Here is a 23,658-nt window from a genome sequence, read left to right as displayed (position 1 = left end):
GCCTCCAGCTGCAGTAGCAGGAGTGCTGTTTAGCGATTTGGAATCAGGCTCTCTTTTTCCAGTTCCTAGGCTAGGAGCTTAGTTAGAAACTTATCTTGCTTTCTTACCTATCACCCACTAATCTACACAACTAAAAGGTTTTCAGTAGCACAGGAATGATCCTTTGTTTACAGCCCAGGAAGAACTTTAGCTTTTGTTTCCTCACCCGCTTCAAGGAAGAAGGGGGGGATGGAGTTTGGTCTTGGAATTTTTGGTCAGCAGTTAGGAAGTATGCTCACTGAAATGCTGCTATGCCTCAATAGAGCTTTATCAGTCAGAGCTGTCTAGCTGCGTAATATTTATAAGTCAGGGTAATGCCTGGCTGTGATGGAGATAGAAATTTTTATATAAGACAAAATCCTTTTGTCTTTATTTTATGTTTTGCTACCTTTTGGGTAAAAACAAGGCACAGAACCTCTTTGGGGAATGTGTCCACAGTTTTTATTACATCATCAATTTTTTAATGTGTAATTAGCAGTGAGAATTTTTTCTTTTGGTCAATTTTTTTGGGTTGTCTATTTAAAGGAAGACCTACATTTTGTTTTAACTCAGGCTACCTGATTTATATCAGACAGGCCTAATCTTTCACAGGTCAATTGTTTGTTTGGTCACTGGAATGTGTGGAGATTAGCTCTCTCTTGGAGCTCTAGCCATTCCAGCCCTCAACAGATGAGATGACTCATGGAGTCCTTTCTGTTCTTTGAATTTGATTGGTCACATGTTTGAGCGCTTTGAAAGCTCTAAGCCTCCAGGTTTCCTTCCAAATGAGTATTTGCTTTACATTGTTTCTAATGTTTTCAGTTGTCATTTTCTTTGAAAAGGGTTATTACTGATGTCCCAGTAGATGGCCTAACGGTGTTTACGGATGGATCTCCCTCACCAGGAGTCTTAACCTGGCAACAACCAGATGGTATATGGTACAGTAAGTTTACAGGTCCGCAGATAATCAGCCACCGGTTGGAACTGGCAGCAGCAGTATTGGCCCTGGACTTTCTGAGTCTCAACTATTTAATTTAATTTAATTTAAATTCTGATAGTTTGTATCTCTGTAATCTTTTATCTGTAATTGAATATTCATATTTGTCTCCAGCATGTGATGAACAACTATTAAGTGTGTTTTTAGCTGTACAAAAATCACTGCGACAGTGAACAGCTCCAATGTATGTAGCTCATGTGAAAAGCCTTTTCCTGGTTTTCTCACTAAAGGAAATGCTTGAGCTGATTCTCTTGTTTCATTTGTTGTTCAGTCTCCAATTGAGAGCCTTGCTTTTCATCACCAGAATGCGAAGGCCTTAGCCAGGGGATTCCACCTTCCTTTGGCAGAAGTACAAGCTATTGTGCGCCAATGTCCACTATGCGCTAATCAGGCCTCCTATCCGACTACTGGGGTGAACCCCCGTGGATTTGGAGCTAACCAAGTTTGGCAGATGGATGTCACTCTTTTTCCACCCTTTTCCCCTTGGAAGCATCTCCATGTAGTCATTGATACCTACTCTGGGTACATCTTTGCTACCATGCAAAAAGGAGAAAAAGAAAAACATTTCCATGCACATTTACTCCGAGCATTTTCAGTCATGGGTGTTCTAGGCACCCTAAAAACAGAGAATGCGCCTTCATATTGCTCCACAGCTTTTGCTCAGTTTTGCACGCAACGGAACATCAAACATGTCTTTGGAATTCCCTATAATTCCACAGGTCAAGCTATTGTAGAGCGTGCCAATGGGACCCTGAAACGCATGCTCGACAAACTAAAACAAAAAGGGGGAATTGGGATTTCCCTTTTAGACAAGGAATCCCTGCTTTCAAGTACTTTGTTTACTCTAAATCATCTTAATCTTATTTCTTTTAATTCTCAATTTTTAGCTAGGACTCAGCATCATTTCCAGACCGACGTCCCTCTTCCTCGGGCCCAGGATCAATACTGTCGTTTACCAGACCCGAGGTGGTACGGGCCAGTCCCATTGATTACCTGGGGCTGGGGCTACGCAGCAGTTGCCCTTCCCTCTGGGTGGGTTCCTGCTTGTTGTGTCCGCCCTGCACTTAATGGTTAGCATCAGGGGTTAAGCAACCCAATTCCTCAGTTCAACCTGCAGCTGCAGGAGATGGAGCCCGTGGTCAAGAGAAAACGGAGAGGGAAGACATCCAAACCCCCCAGTGACTTGGGGGGCAATAAAGAGCCTGTCTGATCAAGCCGAGCAGCAACTCAAGGACCAAAGACTCCCAGAAACTCTGGAAAACTTTCTTGCTGCTGTTATAACAGCCTTACATTTTAATTCTGTTGTTATTTGGTTATGTTGTATGTGTGGGTTTTTACCAAGTGGGGTTGCCACTCCGCATTATATGTCTGCGCCTAATCACTGGGTCCGCCATACTGCTTATATGTTTCAATTTCATGGGAAAAATGTGTCTTTAATCTATGAATCCCGTCTGTTGGTAGCTTCTATGTCATTTATCCCCACTCCCTTTAATTCACCTGAGATGGTGCTGGCTGAATTACAAAATGTAGACAAATCAAAGTTATTTGCAGGGAACTTTTCACAAGTTAAGCGCTTTCAACAATTTCAATATCAGCGCACAATGCCAGGTCTCTGTTTTTGTTGTCATGCAAAAAATTCAACATTTCATAATTGGACACCTAAAAATCACAGTGATAAAATATGGGTAATGTGTTGCCAATCCCATGAAACTTTTCAGCGCCGAAACATGTATCGGGCTTATCATTGCCTTAAAACAAAAAAGGGGGAGATGTAGAGATTCGGCCTGAGGGCGTTGGCAAACCACGCTCTCTGAGGCTGCACCTCTGCATCTAACCTAGACCAATCAGGATACTACAGCACAGCAATTACCTCATATGTTAAAGGGATTATTTGAAGCCTATCAGTTTGCTCCACGCTACCTTGCGGGATTATTTGAAATGATTTACGTGTATGTATAAATAAAGGATTCCCCTCTGTTCGAGAGGTCTTTCGCAGGAAATCCTTCTCCGTGTCATTCTTCCTCATTGCTTCCCGACAGCATCCAGTAATAGCACTCCTCTCTGACCCCCCCCCATCCTTTCTGGATTGCTTTGCTGAGGGGGTGGGCGATACCCAGAAGGGGAGGGAACAGAAGGGGACTCTGTCTGTACCTTACCCGACAACACTTGGAACCAGGACAACCCAGCCTTCAGTAAAGCAGCTGCAAGACCATTCCAAGAGACAACAATTCAAAGCAGGAGCTGAGAAAATAGTGAACCAAAACAGCAGTCCCCAAGGAGAAGGCATGGGGCACAGAGGGCAACTCAAGAAACTCCACCAACAGTGTTTGGCTTACAGCAGGAAACTGAAATGCACCAAGAGTCCTATTCGGGAACCTTTCCACTTCAAATGCCATCTAGAATCCTACAAGACAAAAGGTCTTAAATGCCAGCCAGCAGCAAGCAGTGGGGGAGGGGGGTCAGTCAGTGACTTCCTCCCCCACTCCCTGGTATTTCTGTCTAAGCCATGCTCTCTGCACTTGAACATGCACATCTGATTCTGAGTTAGTCTACTGTAGCAAAATAAAATGTAAGTCTGGCAGCACCTTACAGACTAACAGCATTTATTCCCACGTGAGCTTCTGTGACTCAGAGCTCACTTCTTCATGTGTTTGTTAAAGGGACAGCATCACAGGTAGAGATTTTTCCCAAGGAGAAGTTCTTGTATGCAACCGGGAGCTGCCGTATTTGGGAAAGACAGAATCAGGACTGACGACTTCCAGGCTTGTGGCGGTTCACAACAATATCATAAAACAATATACAATATAAAATTATACAACCCTATTAATAAAAAACTAAACAATCCCCCGACAACAGATAAAAAACGGCGGTACACAATAAAAATTCCTCTCCATGCAACGAGCTGTTGGAAACAGTGACACTATAGATAACAGTAAAATAAATAAATAGTAGCAGGGGGCAATCCTCCAATGGCTCACGGCACTGTCTAAAACTACGCACCCGACCCAATGTTATACCCCGGGATCCTCCACTAGGCGTTTGTTTGAGGCCTGTTTTGCAGGCCCTGCAGAACTCAGAGAGTCCCATCAGGGCCCGCAGCTTGTCTGGGAGCTTGTTCTATCAGGTAGGGGCCAGGATCAGAAAGGCCTCGGCCCTGGTCGAGGCCAGGCATACCTCCCTCGGGCCTCGGACCATCAGCAGATTCACACCCGCAGAGCAGAGCGCCCTGGGGGGGGGGGCATAAGGAGGTAGGCAGTCCCACAGGCAAGTAGGGCCCAAGCCGCATAGGGCCTTAAAGGTTAAAACCAATACCTTGAGCCTGATCCGGAAGCAAACTGATAGCCAATGAAGGCTGAATATGAGCCCTCCAAAAAGACTTGGTAAGGACCCGCGCACCCACATTCTGTAACAGTTACAATGTCCATGTCAGGGACTAGGGTAGGTCCGCATAGAGTGAGTTAGAGAAGTCTAACCTGGAAGTAACCGTGGCTAGGTTTTCCAGGGACAGGTAGGGTTTTAGTAGCTGAGTTTGGCGTAGGTAAAAAAATGCTGTCCTAACTATCTTAGTGACCTGAGCCACCATAGAGAAGGAGGCATAAAAAATCACCCCCAAATTCCTGGTTTGGGGTACAGATGTCAGTTACATCCCATCCAAGCAGGGAAGACACGCTTCCTGTTCCAGTCCCTTCCGACCCAGCCACAGGACCTCCGTTTTGGAGGGGTTTAAGTTTCAGGTGACTCTTCCTTTTTAAAAAAAAATATTTTATTTATTTTTATTTTTATATTGTATATAAAGCGCTTACAGAAAAATGGGGGGGAAAAGAAACAACCAGCTTGCAGAATAATTGTTTTTTTTGTAGTTTTATTATTTATTATTATATAAAGCATTTACAGAAAAAATAAGAAAAAAGCGACCAGCTGATATGGTTTGCCATCTCTTTTAACATACATATTCAGTTCCCATCACATATTATTCCTAATCTAAATGTTTTTACCATTTTTCTTAGCAAAGTGATTGTTAATACATATGAGAATATGATCTGTTATAAGAATATATTCTATTATCTTAAATGATATAAGGTCAGTCCCCTTCATAAATTGGCCCTGACCTAGGAGTTACTACTGCCGTCTTGTTAATACCTATGAAGTATAGTTTGTCATCCTCTTTTAGCATACATATTAACATACATATTCAATTCCCATCACATATTGATCCTGATCTAGGAGTTATTACCATCTTTCTTAGCAGAGTAGTTGTTAATACATATGAGAGTATAATCTATTAAAAGGATATATTCTATTATTGTCTTAGATGATATAAAGTCAGTTCCCTTCATATATTGGTCCTGTCCTAAAAGTTACTGCTGCTGTCTTTCCCACAGGAAACCAGGAGAATACTCCATTGTTCAACTCATCCTTCAGGTGGTCGCAGAAAATGAAATTGTGTTTTTTCCCATAGTAGAGTGTTTCTGATTGTCCTTCTGTCAGTGCCAAAGAAGTCTCTTACTTGATTCTTGCTTGCAGTCACCTTTGAGTAGGCTCTGTATACTTTATCAATCTGGATCTCTTCCTCTGGTCGCACAGGAATATCTCCTGATAGCTTCCTGGGTGCTGTCGCTTTTGAATAGACTCTTTTTATTTTGCTGATCCAAATCACTTCCTGCTCTGAATAGATTTCCAGGTTTTCGGTGCTTTCCTTCCTTGAATCTGTTTTCCCAGGTTCTTCAAAGGTACTTTGGGTTTTTACATCCCTAGCTCTCTCCCCCTCCTGTTGATTAACTTCCAAACATTGAATTTTCGTTTGATTTATTATTGGCTGAGCTATGTCAGCTGCTCTCTCCAGACCGTCGGCTCCGTCCAAAAACTCCCCCTTAATCCCACGGATTTCCTTTTCCAGCTTATTGACTGCTTTTAGTATCTTTGAGTTCCCTTCGCATAACAAATGGAAAAGCTGTGCCTTAGTTAATTTTTCCATAGTTCTAGGCAGTCACAAATTATAAACAGAAAGTCTCGTGAGGTCTCGCGGGAGCACGAGCGATCCCAAATTATCAGTTTGTCGATCTCCGTAACAAGTCAGCTACCCCCACTGAACTTTCACCGACAGCACTTCAAAGTTCTCTCTTTGTTTGGTTAGTGGGTATAATTAGCTGGGAGTCTCTCACTCGACGAAAGAGGGAATTCACTTGTAAATTGGTTGAGGAGGGGGGGGGGGAGAGCTTGTGGGAAAAGAAAGGGAAAAGCCAGAAAGCTTTCAATCCTTACTGTTGTAAACTTCAGCTTCTGTCAGCGCTCCTGTCAATCTGGTAAAAGATGGTCTGGGAAGAATGTAGGGTCAGCTGGTCGTTTCAAGCTTAGAAAGTTGTTTGCGACAAGGGCGCCATCGTGACCTTGAGCACACGCTGCTGTTGATACGGGGAGCTCGGTATCCCTACCTCCCCACGGATCTATAGGACCCTCAGGATGCCGTTCCCGGTTCCTGGGGCGACCGGCGAGCAGATTTGTGTATCTGCTCAGGTCAGCCAGGTGCAGATGCTCCTGACCCTCGGCATGGCTTAGGAGCTGAACAGAAGTCCAGCTTTTACGGCGCCATCTTCAGTCGACTCTCCAGAATAATTGTTGATACATGTGAGAGTATAGTCTGCTCTCATCCTAAAAAGTACACATTCAGTTCCCATCACATAAGATGAAAAGAAAGAGAAACAACCAGCTAGCCAAATAATTATTCATACATGTGAGAGTATAGTCCGTTATTATATTAAAACATACATATTCAGTTCCCATCGCATATTAGTCCTAACCTAAAAGTTACTGCCGTCTTTCTTAGCAAAGTAATTGTTGATACATATGAGAATATAATCTGTTATTATTTTAAGTAATATAAAGTCAGTTCCCATCGTATGTTGGCCCTAACCTAAAAGTTGCTGCTGTCTTTCCCAAGAAAAACCAAGTAAATGCTCCACTGTTCATCACATTCTTCAGGTGGTCGCAAAAGATGGAATTGTGCTCCTTTCCATGATGTATCTGCTAGCGGGTCTTGAAGTATTTGTGTTTCTTGGTCCACCAAACTCAGCGATATCGCCTGATGGTTTCTGTGTGGAGGATTTCTTGCAGCCTTGCTGTCAGAGCCCACAAAGGTGTCTCTTGGTTGCTTCTTGCGTGCAGTCGCCTTTGAGTAGGCTCTGTATACTTTGTCAATCCAAATCTCTTCCTCCTCTTCTGGGCTTTCGGTGATTTCTTTCCTTAGGTCTGTTTTCCCAAATTCTTCTGAGATGTCTTTGATTTTAACGCTCCTAGCTTTAGATTCTACTTCCAGAGCTTTGGATTTATATTCTGCCACATTCTCCTACTCCTGTTGGTTAACTTCCAGACATTGGATTCTCGTTTGGTGTGTTGCCAGCTGATTTGTGTTTTCATCAGCTATTTTCTTCAAACCGTCGATTCTGTCTGAGAGCTCTTTCCTGGTATCTTGAATTTCGTTTTCAACCTTTTTGACTACTTTCAGTATCTCTAAATTGCCTTTGCATAACAAATGAAACATCTGCACGTTAGAGTCTGTGCTCCCCCACATGCAACCAGCTGGGTGACCTTGGGCTCGCCACGGCACTGATAAAACTGCTCTGACCGGGCAGTGATATCAGGGCTCTCTCAGCCTCACCCACCCCACAGGGTGTCTGTTGTGGGGAGAGGAATGGGAAGGCGACTGTAAGCCGCTTTGAGCCTCCCTTGGGTAGGGAAAAGCGGCTTATACGAACCAACTCTTCTTCTTCTTCTAAATAAGGTGGGAGAGAGTACTGCCATCTGTGACACCCCACATGGTAGTGCACAGGGGTCAGATAATTCATTTCCCACCACAACCCTCTGCAACCTGTTCTCAAGAAAGGAGGTAGGGCGCTAGTAGCCGGGCTTGGCAGAGATGGAAAAACGCCGTCCGGGCTACTTTTGTGATCTGAGCCTCCATAGAAAGGAAGGCATCAAAGGTCACCCCCAAATCCCTGGCAACTGGTGTAGGTGTTAATTGCTTCCTGGTCCTGCCCTCTTCTCCCCAGCCACAGGACCTCCATCTTGGAGGGGTTGAGTCTCAGGAGACTCTGCCTGAGCCATCCAGCCACTGCTTCCAAACAACTGGCAAATGTATCTGGGGGGAGGAGTCCAGCCGTCTGTCCATTAGGAAGTAAAGCTGGGTGTCATCCACATATTGGTGACATCCCAGCCCATAGCCCTGGACCAGCATACAGATGTTGAAAAGCATGGTGGAAAGTATTTGACAGCTGTCCCCCATATCCCAGCATTGGTGAGGCAGTGAGCTAAGAGCTCATGATCGACTGTGTCAAATGCTGCTGACAGATCTAATAGTACCAGCAGCGCTGACCCACCTTGATCCAGCTGATGATGGAGGTCATCTGTCTGGGCAACTAGCACTGTCTCTACCCCATGGCCAGACTGGATACCCAACTGAAGTGCCTGGCAGAGTTTGTTGCCAAACTCTGGCGGGAGCTGCTGAAGCTGCTGAGGGTGGAGCAGGGTTAGACCTCTGGTTATTATCCAGAAACAAATAGACAAGCTGAGTCAACCAAATTTTAGAACAGTACCTGTATTGCTTTTAACTATCAATAGACTGACTGGGCTGACCAGGTTCCCCTAGCTGAATTTGCTTATAATAACGGAGCTCATGCGGCACTGGGATGTCACCATTCGAGATGGTTTATGGAACTAACTGCTCCTACATGGTGCAGTTAGCTGCTCCTACATGGTGTCCCGACCCTGACCGTCCCCTAGATTTAAAGGCTTGGGCAGCCTGGCTGGACATTGTAACTTCCTTGAACACGGCTAAAAAGGATTATAAGTGGCAGGAGGATAAACACCATAGTCACTTTTCATAAACACATCGTTTATCTCTCTCCTAAACATCTCCACTACGAACAACCATCTTGCAAGGTTAGTCCATGATATGTGGGCCCAATCAAACGCTCTAAGGTGATTAATGAAAAGTCTATAGAGCTTGCTTTGCCAAAAATATATAGGAATGTGCACCTTGTATTTCATTCCAGCATGTTGCGTGGTGCCCCTGAACCGCATCAGTGGCATCTTGGTCCGAAGGCTCCAATCCCAGTTTAGGTGGATGAAAATACCCATTATGAACTTAATCAGATCTTGGATTCCAGGCTGCAAAATACAGTATCTTGTGGACTGGAAAGAATTCCCCATGGGGAGGATTGGGTCGATGCAATTCATGCACCCAAGCTAGTTTGGAACTTCCATTCAACCCACCTGCTGAAGTTGTACTCCTCATCTCACATTTCTGGAGATTGCCCAAAAGGGGGCAGAATGTCAGAATCCTCATGGTTCTGCCTTCATTTAAGAGGCTGTTTGTAGCTAGGTGTCTGAGTTTGGCCTTGCAGTAATTAGAGAGCCAGCTTGATGTAGTGGTTCAAAAACTGGCATATAAGAACCAACTCTTCTTCTTCTTGAGCAGCTTGCCTCTGATATATGGTTTATGGTGCTTTCCCTTGCCCCCTCTGCATTCCATCCCTTACCTCCTTCCCTACACACCATCCCCTGCCTCTCCCTGGTGTCTTGGAGTCTGGGTCCTTATCAGAATGTTATGGCTATAAAAAGCCTGCAGTTTGTAGGGACTTCCCATGGGGGTTGGATGGGGAAATACCAGGAGAAGATATATGCAAAGATCTGTACTCCAAACCCTAGTTTTGTCAATGAGTGACTGTACTTGCTTGCCTCAATAAATGAAATTTTTACTAAAATAATAGTTTACTTTTTGGCCTAACAAAGAGCCTCACAACCACAAACTTTCTCAAAGAAAGAGCTGGTACCCTTCAATCAGTACTTGATGATTGGCAATCCAGAAGTTCAACATTTGTTGATAATTCTTGGAGGTAAAGTGCCACAAGATTGCAGATGGGGAAATGTTGTCCCTATCTTCAAGAAGAGAAAAAAGGAGGACCCAGGTAACTACCAGCCCAAGTAAATACCGACCCGTCAGCTTGACGTCTATTGCTGGTAAAATTTTAGAAGAAATCAGCAGTCAGTCAGTCCTTGAGCAGCTAGAGCAAATGGCTATAATTACTAAGAGTCACCATGGCTTTCTCAAGAACAAGTCATGTCAGACTAACCTTATCTCTTTTTTTGATAAAGTTACTACCTTGCTAGAAAATGGTAATGCTGTGGACATAGTTTAGCTTGATTTCAGTAAAGCTTTTGATAAGGTTATGCATGATATTCTTATGGGCAAGTTAGTAAAATGTGGTATGGATCTTATTACTGTTAGGTGGATTGAGAACTGGTTGACAGATCACACCAAAAGGGTGCTTGTAAATGGTTCATTATCCTCTTGGAGAGGAGTGACGAGTGATCTGCCCTGGGCCCTGTGTTATTCATCATATTCATACATTATTTGGATGAAGGAATAGGGGGAGTGCTTATTAAATTTACAGGTGATACTAAACTGGAAGGGGTAGCAAACACACCAGAAGACAGAATGAGGATGATCTTGACAGGCTGGAAAACTGGGCTAAAATGAATAAAATGATTTTAATAGTGGAAAATGTAAAGTTCTTCATTTTAAGCATGAAAAATCAAATGCATTATTATAGGATGAGTGAGACTTGTCTTGACAGTAGTACATGTGAAAAGGATCTGGGGGTCTTGGTCTTGATCACAAGTTGGTAAAATGCGGTGTGGATCCTAATTCTATCAGGTGGACCAATAACTGGTTGACAAATCATACCCAAAAAGTACTTGTTAATGGTTCAGCATCCTCTTGGAGAAGAGTGACAAGTGGAATACCCCAAGGTCTGTCCTGGGGCCTGTGTTGTTCAACATATTTATAAATGATTTGGATGAGGGATTGGAGGGGATACTTATTAAATTTGCAGATGATACTAAACAGGGAGGGGTAGCAAACACAACTGAAGACAGCAACAGAATACAGGATGATCTTGATAGGCTCGAGAACTGGGCTAAACTGAATAAAATGAAGATCAATAGGGACAAAGGTAAAGTTCTGCATTTAGGTAGGAAAAACCAAATGCACCAATATAAGATGGGAGAGACTTGTCTTGGCAGTAGCATGTGCAGAAAAGATCTAGGAGTCTTAGTAGACCATACATTGAACATGAGTCAGCAGTGTGACTCAGTGGCTAAAAAGGCAAATGGGATTTTGGGCTGTATCAAACGGAGTATTGTGTCCAGATGACGGGAGGTGATAGTACAGTTTTACTCTGCTCTGGTTCGGCCTCACTTGGAGTATTGTGTTCAGTTTTGGTCACCCCAATTGAAGAGGGTTGTTCACAAACTGGAACGTGTCCAGAGGAGGGCAACAAAGATGGTGAGGGGTTTGGAGACCAAGACATATGAAGAAAGGTTGGGGGAGCTTGGTCTGTTTAGCCTAGAAAGGAGACGACTGACAGGGGATATGATAACCATGTTCAAGTATTTAAAAGGGTGCCATATAGACGATGGAGCAGAATGGTTCTCTCTTGCCCCAGAGGGACAGACCAGAACAAATGAAAAGAAATTAATTTTAAAAAATTCCATCTAAACATCCGGAAGGAGATCCTGACAGTTAGAGCAGTTTCTCAGTGGAACAAACTTTCTCAGGAGGTGGTGGGTTCTTCATCTTTGGAAATTTTTAAACAGAGGCTAGATAGCCATCTGATGGAGAGGCTGATTCTGTGAAGGCAAAGGGGTGGCAGGTAACAGAAGATGAACAATTGGGATGTGAGTGTCCTGCGTAGTGCAGGGGGTTGGACTAGATGATTCATGAGATCCCTTCCAGCTCTATTATTCTATGCTTCTATATACATCAATATAGGTTGGGGAAGACTACTTGGCAGTAGTATGTGCGAAACAGACTTCTTGGCAGTAGTATATGCAAAACCCCTTCAAGGATTGCTGCCTTGTCGTGGCGAAGGGGCTTGTGTACCTCAGTGAAGCTATCGCTCTACCAAAAAAAGTGTGTCTAGTCAAGGCTATGGTCTTCCCAGTTGCAATGTATGGCTGTGAAAGTTGGACCATAAAGAAGGCAGAGCGTCAAAGAATTGAGGTTTTTGCTCTGGTGCTGGAGAAGACTCTTGTGAGTCCCTTGGACAGCAAGGTGAACAAACTGGTCAGTCCTAGAATCATAGAATCATAGAGTCATAGACTAATAGAGTTGGAAGGGACTAGGGATGGGCGATTTGGCTTCGGAAACAGCCAAATCGCTCCAATCGCCCCTGATTTGGACATTTCCGAAGCGGAAATTATCTGAATCGGGCCCCTTTAAATGTTAAATGGCCGAATCGCTGCGATTCGGCGGCCAAATCAATTTAATTCGGCCAAATCGGAGGCAGCCATTGGCTGCCCCAGCCTCCTGGCTGCCTCTGCTTTTTATTTTTTTTATTTCCCCCTCCCCTGCCGAAAATAGCGGAAGGGCAGGGGGAATTGAGTGGCCAATCACAATGCCTGTAGTTTTCCAGCTCAAGGATTTTGGGCACTCACAGAACTTGTTTCTTTTTTAATACCCTGCTTTGTTGTAGCCTGCCTATGAGGCTACTTAAAGCCAGGGGCTGCCTCCTGCAGCTCACTGCTGCTGCTGGCTGACTTTGGGTCTGTGTGGCTGCTGTGGTAGAGGCTGACCCATAGAGTCTGCCTCCCCACTGCCTTTTTTTACTTTGGCTGAGCCTGCCTGCTGCCTGAGGAGGAAGAATCATCGCTGGAGAAGACATTTCAGGGTTTGATTTAGGGTTTTTTTTCCTATCTTCAATTCTATTTTTCTATTTTTGTCTCCCTCTTCTTCCTCTTATAACTTTCCTTCCTCTTTTTCAAAAAAAAACAGTTTTGTTGGATGCCTTTAGGTTTCTGTTGGTGGGGTCCTGGGGGGGGGGGGCTGTGGGAAATTTGTTCCAGTTATTGTGTTTGGTGTTTTAAATTTTAAATGTTGTTCTTGATGTTTTTAATTTACTGTTTAAAAGTTTGTGGTTTAAAAGTTTAAAAGTTTCTGGGGTATTATTGTTTAAAAGTTCATGGTTTAAAAGTTTCTGGAGTGTTATTGTTTAAAAGTTTGTGAGGTTAAAAAGTTTCTGGGGTGTTATTGATCCTTGTTGTTTGAGGGGGGTCATTTGATTGCTTTGGTGTTTTTCCCCCCAGTTTTGCCTTGTTGCCACCTTTGGGCTTCGTGCTGGGTGTTTGTTTGTTTCAGCTGTTTTTTGGGGGGGGCTAGGTAGAGTTTGGTGACTGGGCCAAAGCCGAAAGGACACTCAGTTGTGGAAGGAACAGGTGGCAAAAAGACAGTCCGATGCTGTAAAGACGTGGTCAAACAAGTGATGATAAGACTGAATATCAACATTTTAGGAATCAGTGAACTCAAATGGACAGGAATGGGTGAATTTAATTCAGGTGACCATCAGGTATACTACTGTGGGCAAGAATCTCTCAGAAGAAATGGAGTAGCCTTCATAATCAATAAAAGAGTAGGGAAAGCAATCTTGGGATACAATCCCCAAAATGACAGAATGATCTCAGTTTAGAATCATAGAATCCTAGAGTTGGAAGGGGCCATACAGGCCATCTAGTCCAACCCCCTGCTCAATGCAGGATCAGCCCAAAGCATCCTAAAGCATCCTAAAGTTTGAATCCAAGGCAAACCATTCAACATCACAGTAATCCAGGTCTATGCCCCAACCACTGCTATAAGATGGGGGAGACTTGTCTTGGCAGTAGCATGTGCAGAAAAGATCTAGGAGTCTTAGTAGACCATACATTGAACATGGGTCAGCAGTGTGACTCAGTGGCTAAAAAGGCAAATGGGATTTTGGGCTGTATCAAACGGAGTATTGTGTCCAGATCACGGGAGGTGATAGTACAGTTTTACTCTGCTCTGGTTCGGCCTCACTTGGAGTATTGTGTTCAGTTTTGGTCACCCCAATTGATGAGGGATGTTCACAAACTAGAACGTGTCCAGAGGAGGGCAACAAAGATAGTGAGGGGTTTGGAGACCAAGACGTATGAAGAAAGGTTGGGGGAGCTTGGTCTGTTTAGCTTAGAAAGGAGACGACTGACAGGGGATATGATAACCATGTTCAAGTATTTAAAAGGGTGCCATATAGAGGATGGAGCAGAATGGTTCTCTCTTGCCCCAGAGGGACAGACCAGAACGAATGGGATGAAATTAATTCAAAATCCATCTAAACATCCGGAAGAAGTTCCTGACAGTTAGAGCAGTTTCTCAGTGGAACAGGCTTCCTTGGGAGGTGGTGGGTTTTCCATCTTTGGAAATTTTGGAAATTTTTAAACAGAGGCTAGATAGCCCTCTGACGGAGTGTCTAGATCACACAAGTTTATGTTACTGCTTTGCTCTGCTCTGGTAAGACCTCACGGAGTACTGTGTTCAGTTTTGGGCACCACAACTGAAGGCAAAGGGGTGGCAGATTACAATGGGTGAACGATTCGGATGTGAGTGTCCTGCATAGTGCAGGGGGTTGGACTAGATGACCCATGAGGTTCCTTCCAACTCTTATTATTATTCTATATTCTATGATTCTATAATTATATGATTCTAGACCATACAGTGAACAAAAGTAAGCAGTGTGACTTGGTATCTAAAAAGGAAAATGGGATTTGGGGCTGTATTATGTCCAGATCCTGCAGTGGTCCCCAACCTTTTTATCACCAGGGTTTGGTCAACGCTTGACAATTTTACTGAGGCCCGGGGGGGGTAGTCTCTTGCCGAGGGATGTCGCCACTGCCTGAGCCCCTGCTCCGCTTGCTTTCCCGCCGGCGCCCCTAACTTCCCGCTGCCCGCTGGGGTGCGCTGCTAGAAGCAGCTGCGCAGTGCCACGCCGAGGGGGAGCCCCAGCCATGGCAGCTGCCGGAGAGCACCAAAGGTGAGCCAGCGGAAGAGTGGCACGGCAGTCCCTGAGGCAGCAGCCGAGGAGGAGGACGAGGAGAAGCTGTGGCCCAGTACCTAATGATCTACGGACCGATACTGGTCCCTTGACTGGGGGTTGGGGACCACAAGTTTATGTTACTGCTTTGCTTTGCTCTTGTAAGACCTCACGGAGTACTGTGTTCAGTTTTGGGCACCACAACTGAAGAAAGATGTAGAGAAACTGAAGCATGTCCAGCGGAGAGCTACAAAGATGGTGAGGGGGTTGGAGACCAAGTTGTATGAGGAAAGATTGAGGTAGCTTGGTCTGTTTAGCCTGGATAGAAGATAACAAAGAGATGATATGATAACCATCTTCAAATACTTGGGCTGTCATATAGAAGTTGGAGCAGAATTGTTCTCTGTTGCCCCAAAGGATCGGCCCAGAATCAATGGGTTGAAATTAATTCAAAAGATGTTTTGGCTAAACATCCGGAAGAAGTTCCTGACAGAGTGGAATGGTCTTCCTCGGAAGGTGATGAGTTTTCCTTTTTTAGAAGCTTTTTTTTAGCAGAGGCAAGATAGAAATGCTGATTTTATGAACTTGTAGGTGGGTAGGCAGATAGTTGTGAGTTCCTGCATTGTGCAGGTGGTTGGACTGGATGGCTATTGAGGTGCCTTCCAACTATATGATTCTAAGAATAAACTTTCATCCTATGGTATTGCCTGAGACCTTTCCTTGTGCTTCAAATTCTGGTGTTTTCTTGGAAGTTTGTAAGCAGATCAAAGCTTATCCCGCCCTTTAGATGGAACAGGGCTCTCAGATGGTAGGACCCAAAGCACTGCAGAGGTGGCCCTCTTAGGAGGCAAATGAGCTTCCATAGCCAGAGTTGTTGCAACAGAGCGACTACATTGCTTAAATTAGACTGAGTGTAACCAGAACACTCTTCTCCAAAAACCAGAACACTCTTCTCCAAAGCCCAAGATACCCACAGCAAGATATCCATCGTTGCCACCTCCTCCTCCCTATACTGGACTGTCATGAGCAAGACATGATGGGCAAGTTTATCTGGGACTTTGGTTTTGAAGTTTTAGTACATAATGCGTTTCTTGCCTGAATCTTGTTTTTCTTCATCTTCATTATAAGTGGAAGCTGTTCCCATGATCTCCATGCTTTAAAACCAAAATACTCCAACTTCCCCTCCAAGCAGGCAATTTTCCCACTCTCTAACATGAGTGGTCGGGGGGGTATAACAGAAGAAATAAGTCTGCTCCCAGGACCGGAACCAGAACCACATACACACCCAAGCCAGTGGCATTCCCAAGCAAGAGACAAAATAATTTTAAAAGAGACGCAATACAGACTGACCTATCCCTTGCTTTTGAGCAGTTAGGAGCCAAAAAGCTTAGGGCTTTGCATTAGAGCCTTCTGGATCCTCTGAATACCTGCTTTAGATGAATGCACAGGGACCAGAGCCAAGTGAAGGAAGGTACTGCATCCAAGAGTTCAAGGGAGGCACAGCAAACCATGTGCCCTGCTAGACAGTAAGGTACTGAGCATCCTAGCACTCTCTCTGTCTCTCTGTCTCTCTGAGGATTAGTGTATGGGTATCTCTTGTCTACATCCCTGGGCAAGCAGTTCCACACCCGCTGACCATGGGTGGTCCTACACTTCTGGCCACCCACCCAAGGGCTCCTGTATGCTGGGGTGGCAGGACGCAGGTGCACACAGGGGAGCCCTTCACCCATCTCCAGCAGGCCACTGGTTCACAGGAAGCCATCTTCCAAGCTACTTCTTCCACCCTGCCTGGGTTCCAAATCTCCCTAAGGGGGCCGACAACAAGCAGAGGTGGCCACTTACAAACAGCCCATGCAGCTGAAGCTGCATGGAAAATCCTTCCTCTTATAACATACTTCATGATTCCTGCCGGCACAGATGGCATGCAGACCCCCCTGCCAAGAACTATGGCATGCAGACCCCCCCTGCCAAGATCCCCCTGCCAAGAACCAGGAAAATTCATTTGGATCATTAGAAATAGAAGCTTCTGGAAACAGCAGCAGGCCTGTACCCAGCCTTCTGCAGCATTTCCTGGCACAGCAAAAACACTTCCAATACCAACAGAGTCCATTAAGAACAAAGTCTGATCTGAAGCAGCAGAACAAAGTCTGAGTCCAGGGGCACCCCTAAGATCAACAGTCTTATTCAAGACTAGTCTTCAAGCCTGTTGCAGGCTAGAATGCCGTAGACCAGTGGTAGTCAACCTGTGGTCCTCCAGATGTTCATGGACTACAATTCCCAGCATTTGCTGGTAGGGGCTCATGGGAATTGCAGTCCATTAACATCTGGAGGACCACAGGTTGACTACCCCTGCCGTAGATGCTAGTGTCAAAAAGGGAGGAGGAAGCCAGGCCTTCGGAGGTTCGGAGGTTTGGAGGTGTACCCCTCCCTGACGACAGTGGGGCAGGGGCTAGCCTTGGGGCTAGCAGGCCCCGTGGTGGCTTTGGGCAGCTGCCGTCTCACCTTTGAGGTAGCGGCAGGCCTACTGCATCCTTGTTGTTGAGGACAGCGGCAGTGACCCCTTGCAGGGCCCTCCATGGGCATTGGCTCAGCTGGCGGCAGAGGCACCTCATGTAAGCGCTGGGCAGCTCAGCGGCCAGCCACCTCCTTGCTGGCGGCATGTAGCAGCGCTCTGCAAGGTGGACGGCTCATCAAGGCAGTGCGGGCACCTCCTTGGTGGTGCTGCAGCAGCGGGTCCCTCCTTGCCACGGTGGCTGGCTACTTTGCCCTGCCACCACCTCCTCTTCTGTGGACGCTGCGAGTGCCTCTTCAGCAGTACTGGTGCAGGTGGCTTCTCCTCAATGCTGCAGTCGGCTGCTGTGCTCCACCGCCCAGGTGCAGCGAACGGACCCTGGGAGACGCATTGGGTCCAGGAGCCAGGCACGTCTGCGGGAAGAGCAGCGAGCTGCTAGCTATGAGGGCAGCAGCTGCAGGGGCCGGCCCAATCGCTTGCCACACTCTGATTGGTACAGATATGAGCTTGGACACTCACCAAGGGCTGGACACACTGCACCCCCTGGCCACTTTCCGAAATATTAAGAGGAGCCAATGGATATGGATAGAAGCTTTCATGCGCTAGCCCACTTCTTCAGATGCAATGAAATGGATATTACCAGTCCATACATATTGGGAGAGGGTGAGCAGTAAATTAGCATACAGCATAATGAAGATTCAAGGACCAATCAGGAATAACAGGTTTACTTTATACAGCTTGTTAAACCCATTTGTTAGGGTTTAATTCCAGAGGAAAACATAGTGAAGGAAATAGATATGTCAAAATTGGAGACTGGCGAAACTATGGAATGTTGACTGTAATTAACTGAGTCCTTCTACCCATACGGACTGGAAATTTCCGTTTCATTGTATCTGTAGAAGCGTGCTTGCACACAATAACTTATCCTTGTTGTTCCTCTATATATTTATGGAACAGCCTAGGGGGTGGGACGTATCTGGCTGTCCAAGTTAGAATAGGGCCAATCAGGGTGCAGCCAGCTTTGCCTTGATTGGCCCTGCCCCTGCAGCTCCCGCCCTCCGTCCCTGGACTCTAGTCTCTTTGCTCTCAGATGCCTCAGTGCCTGGAGCCAGCAGCAAGTAAAGGGAGAGGGCCCTGGGCAAAGGGTTGTGGTGGAGGGCTTGCTAACAAGGGCCTCTTGGCCTGCTAGGCCGGGCCTGCTCACGAGGGCCTCCCAGCCTGCTGACTGCCTGCTAAGGAGCTCTGTCTTGGCCCTGCTAACAAGCTGCCCAGCCCCACCCCACCCCACTTTTGGCTGTGAACTGCAGCCCAAAGCCACCTTAAGCTGTCTGGCCAGGGGCCAGGGAGGGGACCCTTTCAGGGCCCGTTCTTAGGAACGGGCTTTGAAGCTAGTAACCCTGAATAAAACTTTGTTGGTCTTAAAGGTGCCCCTGGACTCAGACTTTGTTCTGCTGCTCCAGATTAGCACAGCAACCCACCTGAATGTACTGTCCATTCAGATATCTCCCAGCTCCTTTCTCCGAACACAAATGCCAGAGACATCCTTTGAGAGGAACTTTATTCTGCAAATTGCAATACGGGGGGATTTGGTGTGATAACTATACAGAACCTCCATGGTCACGGCAAGCCTCTCGACAAGTGACGAATGCCAGGAATGGACAGGGGAAGGCAACAACCCTGGCCCTGGGCTCACGAGTTCCCAAAAACCATTGGATGACTTGCGGTTGGGAAGCCAAGACAGATCTTGCTGTGGGTCAGCAAGGCACCCATGGCAGGAGTCGCACACTCCCCAGAGCAGAATCAACTCATAACTAAAGAGAAGCATGACAAGGATCTGGGCACATGTTGAAGGAATCGTGCTGCTCTTCTGATAGTGAATCTCTTCTGCTTGCAGTAGCTGGCAGGGGAAGGACAATGGATCTGCCTTCCTCCACCTTCTTTCTCTCAAAGGGGGAATTTTGTCAACAACCCTAAGAAGAGACAAGTTGTCCCAGAACTCTCCCGGTGTGAATGCTGAAGCACACTGCTGTTCCCCACCCACCCATCCATTCCCCTCCCCACCCAAGGGTGGAGAACTCCAGCAAGCTACCAGCCCTTGCGCAGCTGCAGAGTTTGCTGGCTGTACAAGTGGCTCTTACCGATATTTGGATGTTTTAATAGTCGGCAAATTCGAGCTTCACGTTCCAGTTTCTGATGATCTGGTGGGGGAGAAGAAAAGAAAACATTAGGGTCCATTCCACACAGCACTAATGTTGCCTAAGTGTTACCATAACACTATTTACTTTGCGTTATTCACGATGTCGTACACAATCTGCAACACTCCTGCAACACTCCCACAAAAATTGCTTTGTTGTAGCAATTTTCAGGGAATCCATAAAAGTGGATTCCCCCTATAAAAAACCGCTTGACTCTTGAGAACAACCTGCAACACATCAAAAAAAGACATGTGCGTTCTCAAAACAGTGGTAGCAAGCATGTCCCTCCCTAATCTCTCGCACCTGAGCTTCTGGCATCCCGATTGCCATTCCCCCCCCCTTAAACAGGCCAAAGCAATGAATCAGCAATGCTTCTATGGCTGAAATCCCTCCACAAGCAATTGTCCGTAAAGTTTCCGAGCACAATACAGCCCCCTGTTTGACACTGCACTAATTTCGGCCAGAAATAGTACTGGGGGGGATTTTTTTTTAAATTTCAGAATGTGTAAACGAATAAGTGCCAGCTCCTAAGCCAGCAAAAAAAGGTCTTTCTGATACATCGAATGAACGAATGTGCATTCCTACTGGTCTTTTTGTGTTTTTTAAAAATATTTTTAAAGGGAAACAGTTAATTGGCTGCTCTCTTTGATTGATGGCCAGGGGAGGGAGGAAACACAGAAAAATATTGCCTTCTTTGTTGCGATTTCAGCGAGACCGGAAACTTGTGTGTTACGATAGCAGCGCTAGCAGGAGAGCGCTAGCAGTTCGATTGAACTGCCTGTGTGCATTACCGAGACCTGCCACTTTTGCTTCCAGCGCTTTTCAATAGCGCTCAGACTTAGCGAAATGGCCCGTTGTGCGGAATTGCCCTAGTTGTTTCCCCTGCTCCAGGCCTTTGCTCTACCTGAAAAGTTAGTGAGGTATTAGCAGATCCCAAGTGTAAAGCCACGGGCGGCAGGGCAAGCAGCACTCTTGAGGGAGGGGAGGCAACCTGTGCCTCTGGGCAGTGGACACCACCCACAGAAGGGGCATGGCCACAGCTGGCAGTGGGGGGGTGCATGGGAGTTAATCTGCAAGTCCTGTGGTTTTAAGAGTCACTGTGGAGCATCAAGGAGAGTCCAGGAGAGCCCAGTTTGAATGCCTGCAGTGTCACAGAAGCTGGTTGGGTCCTCCCCCCCCCCCCGGTCATCCAGACTAAACTTCTCACGGTTTTTGTGTGGATAAAATGGTCAGAAGAATAATGACTTTTGGAGTCCCAATGAGGGGAGAGTGAGAGTATAAATACAAGACATACATACAGTCATGTTTCCATGTGCAAAGGTTTCCCTGTAAATCCTCAAAGGATAAAATGGAGAAAAGGATGACACAGGTCCATTCCGCATGACTTCAATGTTGCAAAAGGCTTGCAAATTGTAAACACTACTAATCTGCAGTTCCGCAAAACGTCGCACACAATCTGCCACACTCCTGAAATAGTCCCGCAAAAAGCGATTCATTGTAGTGCTTAAAGGGAAATCCAGAAAAGTGGATTCACCCTCCGAAAAGTGTAAACAATATGCAACAGTAGCGAAAAGGACCTGTGCGTTCCCATTGTTGCGGTTCCAGCAAAGTCCCTCCTCCTGGCTCTCTCCTCCAAACTTTTTTTTTTCGGAGCGAGCAGAAAGCAACGAACCGGTGATCCTTCATTCACCCAGCGAGGCTTCTCCGGCTACAGTCCTGCCACAGAAGTGCTTTAAAGCTCCCCTAAGTCACCAGGCACAACACAGCCCCGTTTGCAAGTTCCCTTTATTTTCGGCCGAAAATCGCGCCCGTGCGGGGCGGGGGTTGTTTTCACTGAGAGGGAGTGTGGCAACGATGAATTGCCAGCTCACACGCCAGCTGCCAGCTAGATGGGTCTCTCCCTTGCAACGTATTAACGCATATTCGTTGCAACGTGTGTTTTTTTTTAACTTTTCTTAAAGGGAAAGGGGCTTTCCCAGAGCATGATAACAACCGCCCATTGGCTGTTCGTTTGACTGACGGCCAGGGGCGGGACAAAGCACAGGAAAAATCGCTTACTGTCTAGCGATTTTTGCAAGACCAGAAACCTGTGGGAAACGAATGAAACGCTACTGGATTCCACTAAAAAAGCAGGTATGCGTAACGTGGGGATTGCACTTTTTAAAAATAGCGTTTCCGCTTTGTGTGACCAATTGGCAACATTGGTCCTTGTGCAGAATCAGCCACAGTAACCCCCTTTGCTTGCCATTGAGGCAAAAGGTACAATACATGGGGGAGAGGTGTCCTAGACAAGCTACTGTTCTGCAACCTGACGCCCACTGACCTGTCTTCCAAGTAACTGTAAGAATGCCTGTTCTACAGTGCATGAAATCTCTTAGTACTCCCACAGACCTTGGGAGAGTGGTGAAGCCTGACATGCAGTCCAGGGGCACCCAGTGGGCTCTTTTGACCACATGGAGATTTGAATCCAGGTCTACCCAGGCCTAGGGAAAGCCTGAAGAACACCTTTGGTTTACTCCCTGGCTTGTTCTGTTGGATTGCGGCCCAAGGTTGGGAGGTTTGTGGAAAGCCTGTGCAGAAGGATTTAGGCTAGTGGGCAGGTCGATTGTCCCATTCCATAACAGGCCACCATTCGCTTGAATATACCTTTCCCTCTGCTATTCTGCAATCCTGGAAGGTGTCTCACTTTCAATTTTTTTACTGAGATCCTTGCAGGGAAGTTGTTTCTTTGTTTGTTTGTTTGTTTATATTCTGCCGCTCCCAGCACATCTGGCTCATGATGGATTACAACAGATTATAGCATACATATAAAACCAATACATCAATAAAAAACCCATCCCATCCCCCTTTAGCCCCCTCCCCACACCAGCCCTCAGCTCACCCTCCCTACCCCTCCTCCCCTGCAGCCACAACCAAAGGCCTAGTGAAACAGTTCCTAGAGGCCCTGTGGAATTTAGTCAGCTCCTGAAGAGCCCACAGTTGTTCCAGGACCTCATTCCATCAGCCTGGGACCAAGGTCAAAAAAGTCCTGGCCCTGGTTGAGGCAAATGGACTTTGTGTGGCCCAGGGATCTCCAGTCTATTAACCACTGCAGAGCTCAGTGTCCTATGCAGGGCATAAATCCATGTTCAAATCCCTCCTCAGCCATTAACAAAGCACATCTTTGAACATGGGGATGATTCAACATGTAGCTGTTGGTGCTCTGTGAATGCAAAGGGGTGTCTACACAGAGATTTCCCCAGCAAGATCTTTCCAACACCCCTTCATGGCTGCCATTCAGTCACCTGAAGGGCTTTATTTAGGCATTAAAAAAATCAGTAATAGCTACAGTGCTATAGTATTGCAACATCGCAACAATTTATTAAATATCTAGCTCTTTGGGCTGCAGTTATAAGCCCCCCTTTAACACAGCTTCCCCTTTAACTCTGTAACCAAAGGGAACACATGCAGTTCTTTTAGGGCAAGGACAAGAAGATCCCTGTTGCAATAGTTCACTATGATGGTATTCCGTGAATACCATCACTCCTATTAAAAAAGATTATCAAGATCTAGGGAAGAAGCTCAAGCAAATGGGGGCACAAGTCTTGCCTGTCAAGGGAAGAGGAATGTGTCGGGAGAGGAAGAAAATGGAGGTGAATCACTGGCTGCGTAGTTGGTGCCGGCAGGAGAGATTTGGTTTCTGGGACCATGGGATAGGCTTTCTTGAGGAAGGCCTACTAGCACCTGATGGACTGCACTTATCGAAGCTGGGGAAGAATGTGTTTGGCAGGAACCTGGGGAGATTCATCAGGAGAGCTTTAAACTGAAGCCACTAGGGGAAGGAGACGATCAACATAGGGAGTGTATGGAAGGAGAATGATCGGGGGCAGCCCAACCGGCAAGGCCAGCTCATATGGAACCAAAAGTAAAAGGATTCAGATGTCTTTATACTAACGCCCGAAGCATGGGCAATAAGAAGGAAGAGCTGGAACTTCTCATGCTGATGAAAAGGTATGATCGAGTAGGCATCACAGAAACTTGGTGGAATGATTCTCATGACTGGAATGTAATGGTGGATGG

At 46.1% G+C, this 23,658-nt stretch overlaps 1 protein-coding gene across 26 annotated transcripts in view; it reads right to left on the bottom strand.

Moving 5' to 3' along the window:
* CAMK2G (calcium/calmodulin dependent protein kinase II gamma) overlaps positions 1–23,658 on the bottom strand; it is a 277,514-nt gene that overhangs the window by 134,408 nt on the left and 119,448 nt on the right. For all 26 annotated transcript variants that reach the window (XM_077346147.1, XM_077346149.1, XM_077346146.1 and 23 more), the window contains one exon: positions 19,543–19,602. In XM_077346147.1, the coding sequence (XP_077202262.1) occupies positions 19,543–19,602 (60 nt within the window). The remainder of the gene's footprint in view (positions 1–19,542; positions 19,603–23,658) is intronic.

The sequence above is a fragment of the Paroedura picta genome, chromosome 7 (assembly GCF_049243985.1).
Source record: "Paroedura picta isolate Pp20150507F chromosome 7, Ppicta_v3.0, whole genome shotgun sequence".
Lineage (NCBI taxonomy): Eukaryota > Metazoa > Chordata > Lepidosauria > Squamata > Gekkonidae > Paroedura > Paroedura picta.
The sequence above is the reverse complement of the archived record's forward strand: the minus strand, read 5'-3'. Positions and strand labels throughout refer to the sequence as shown.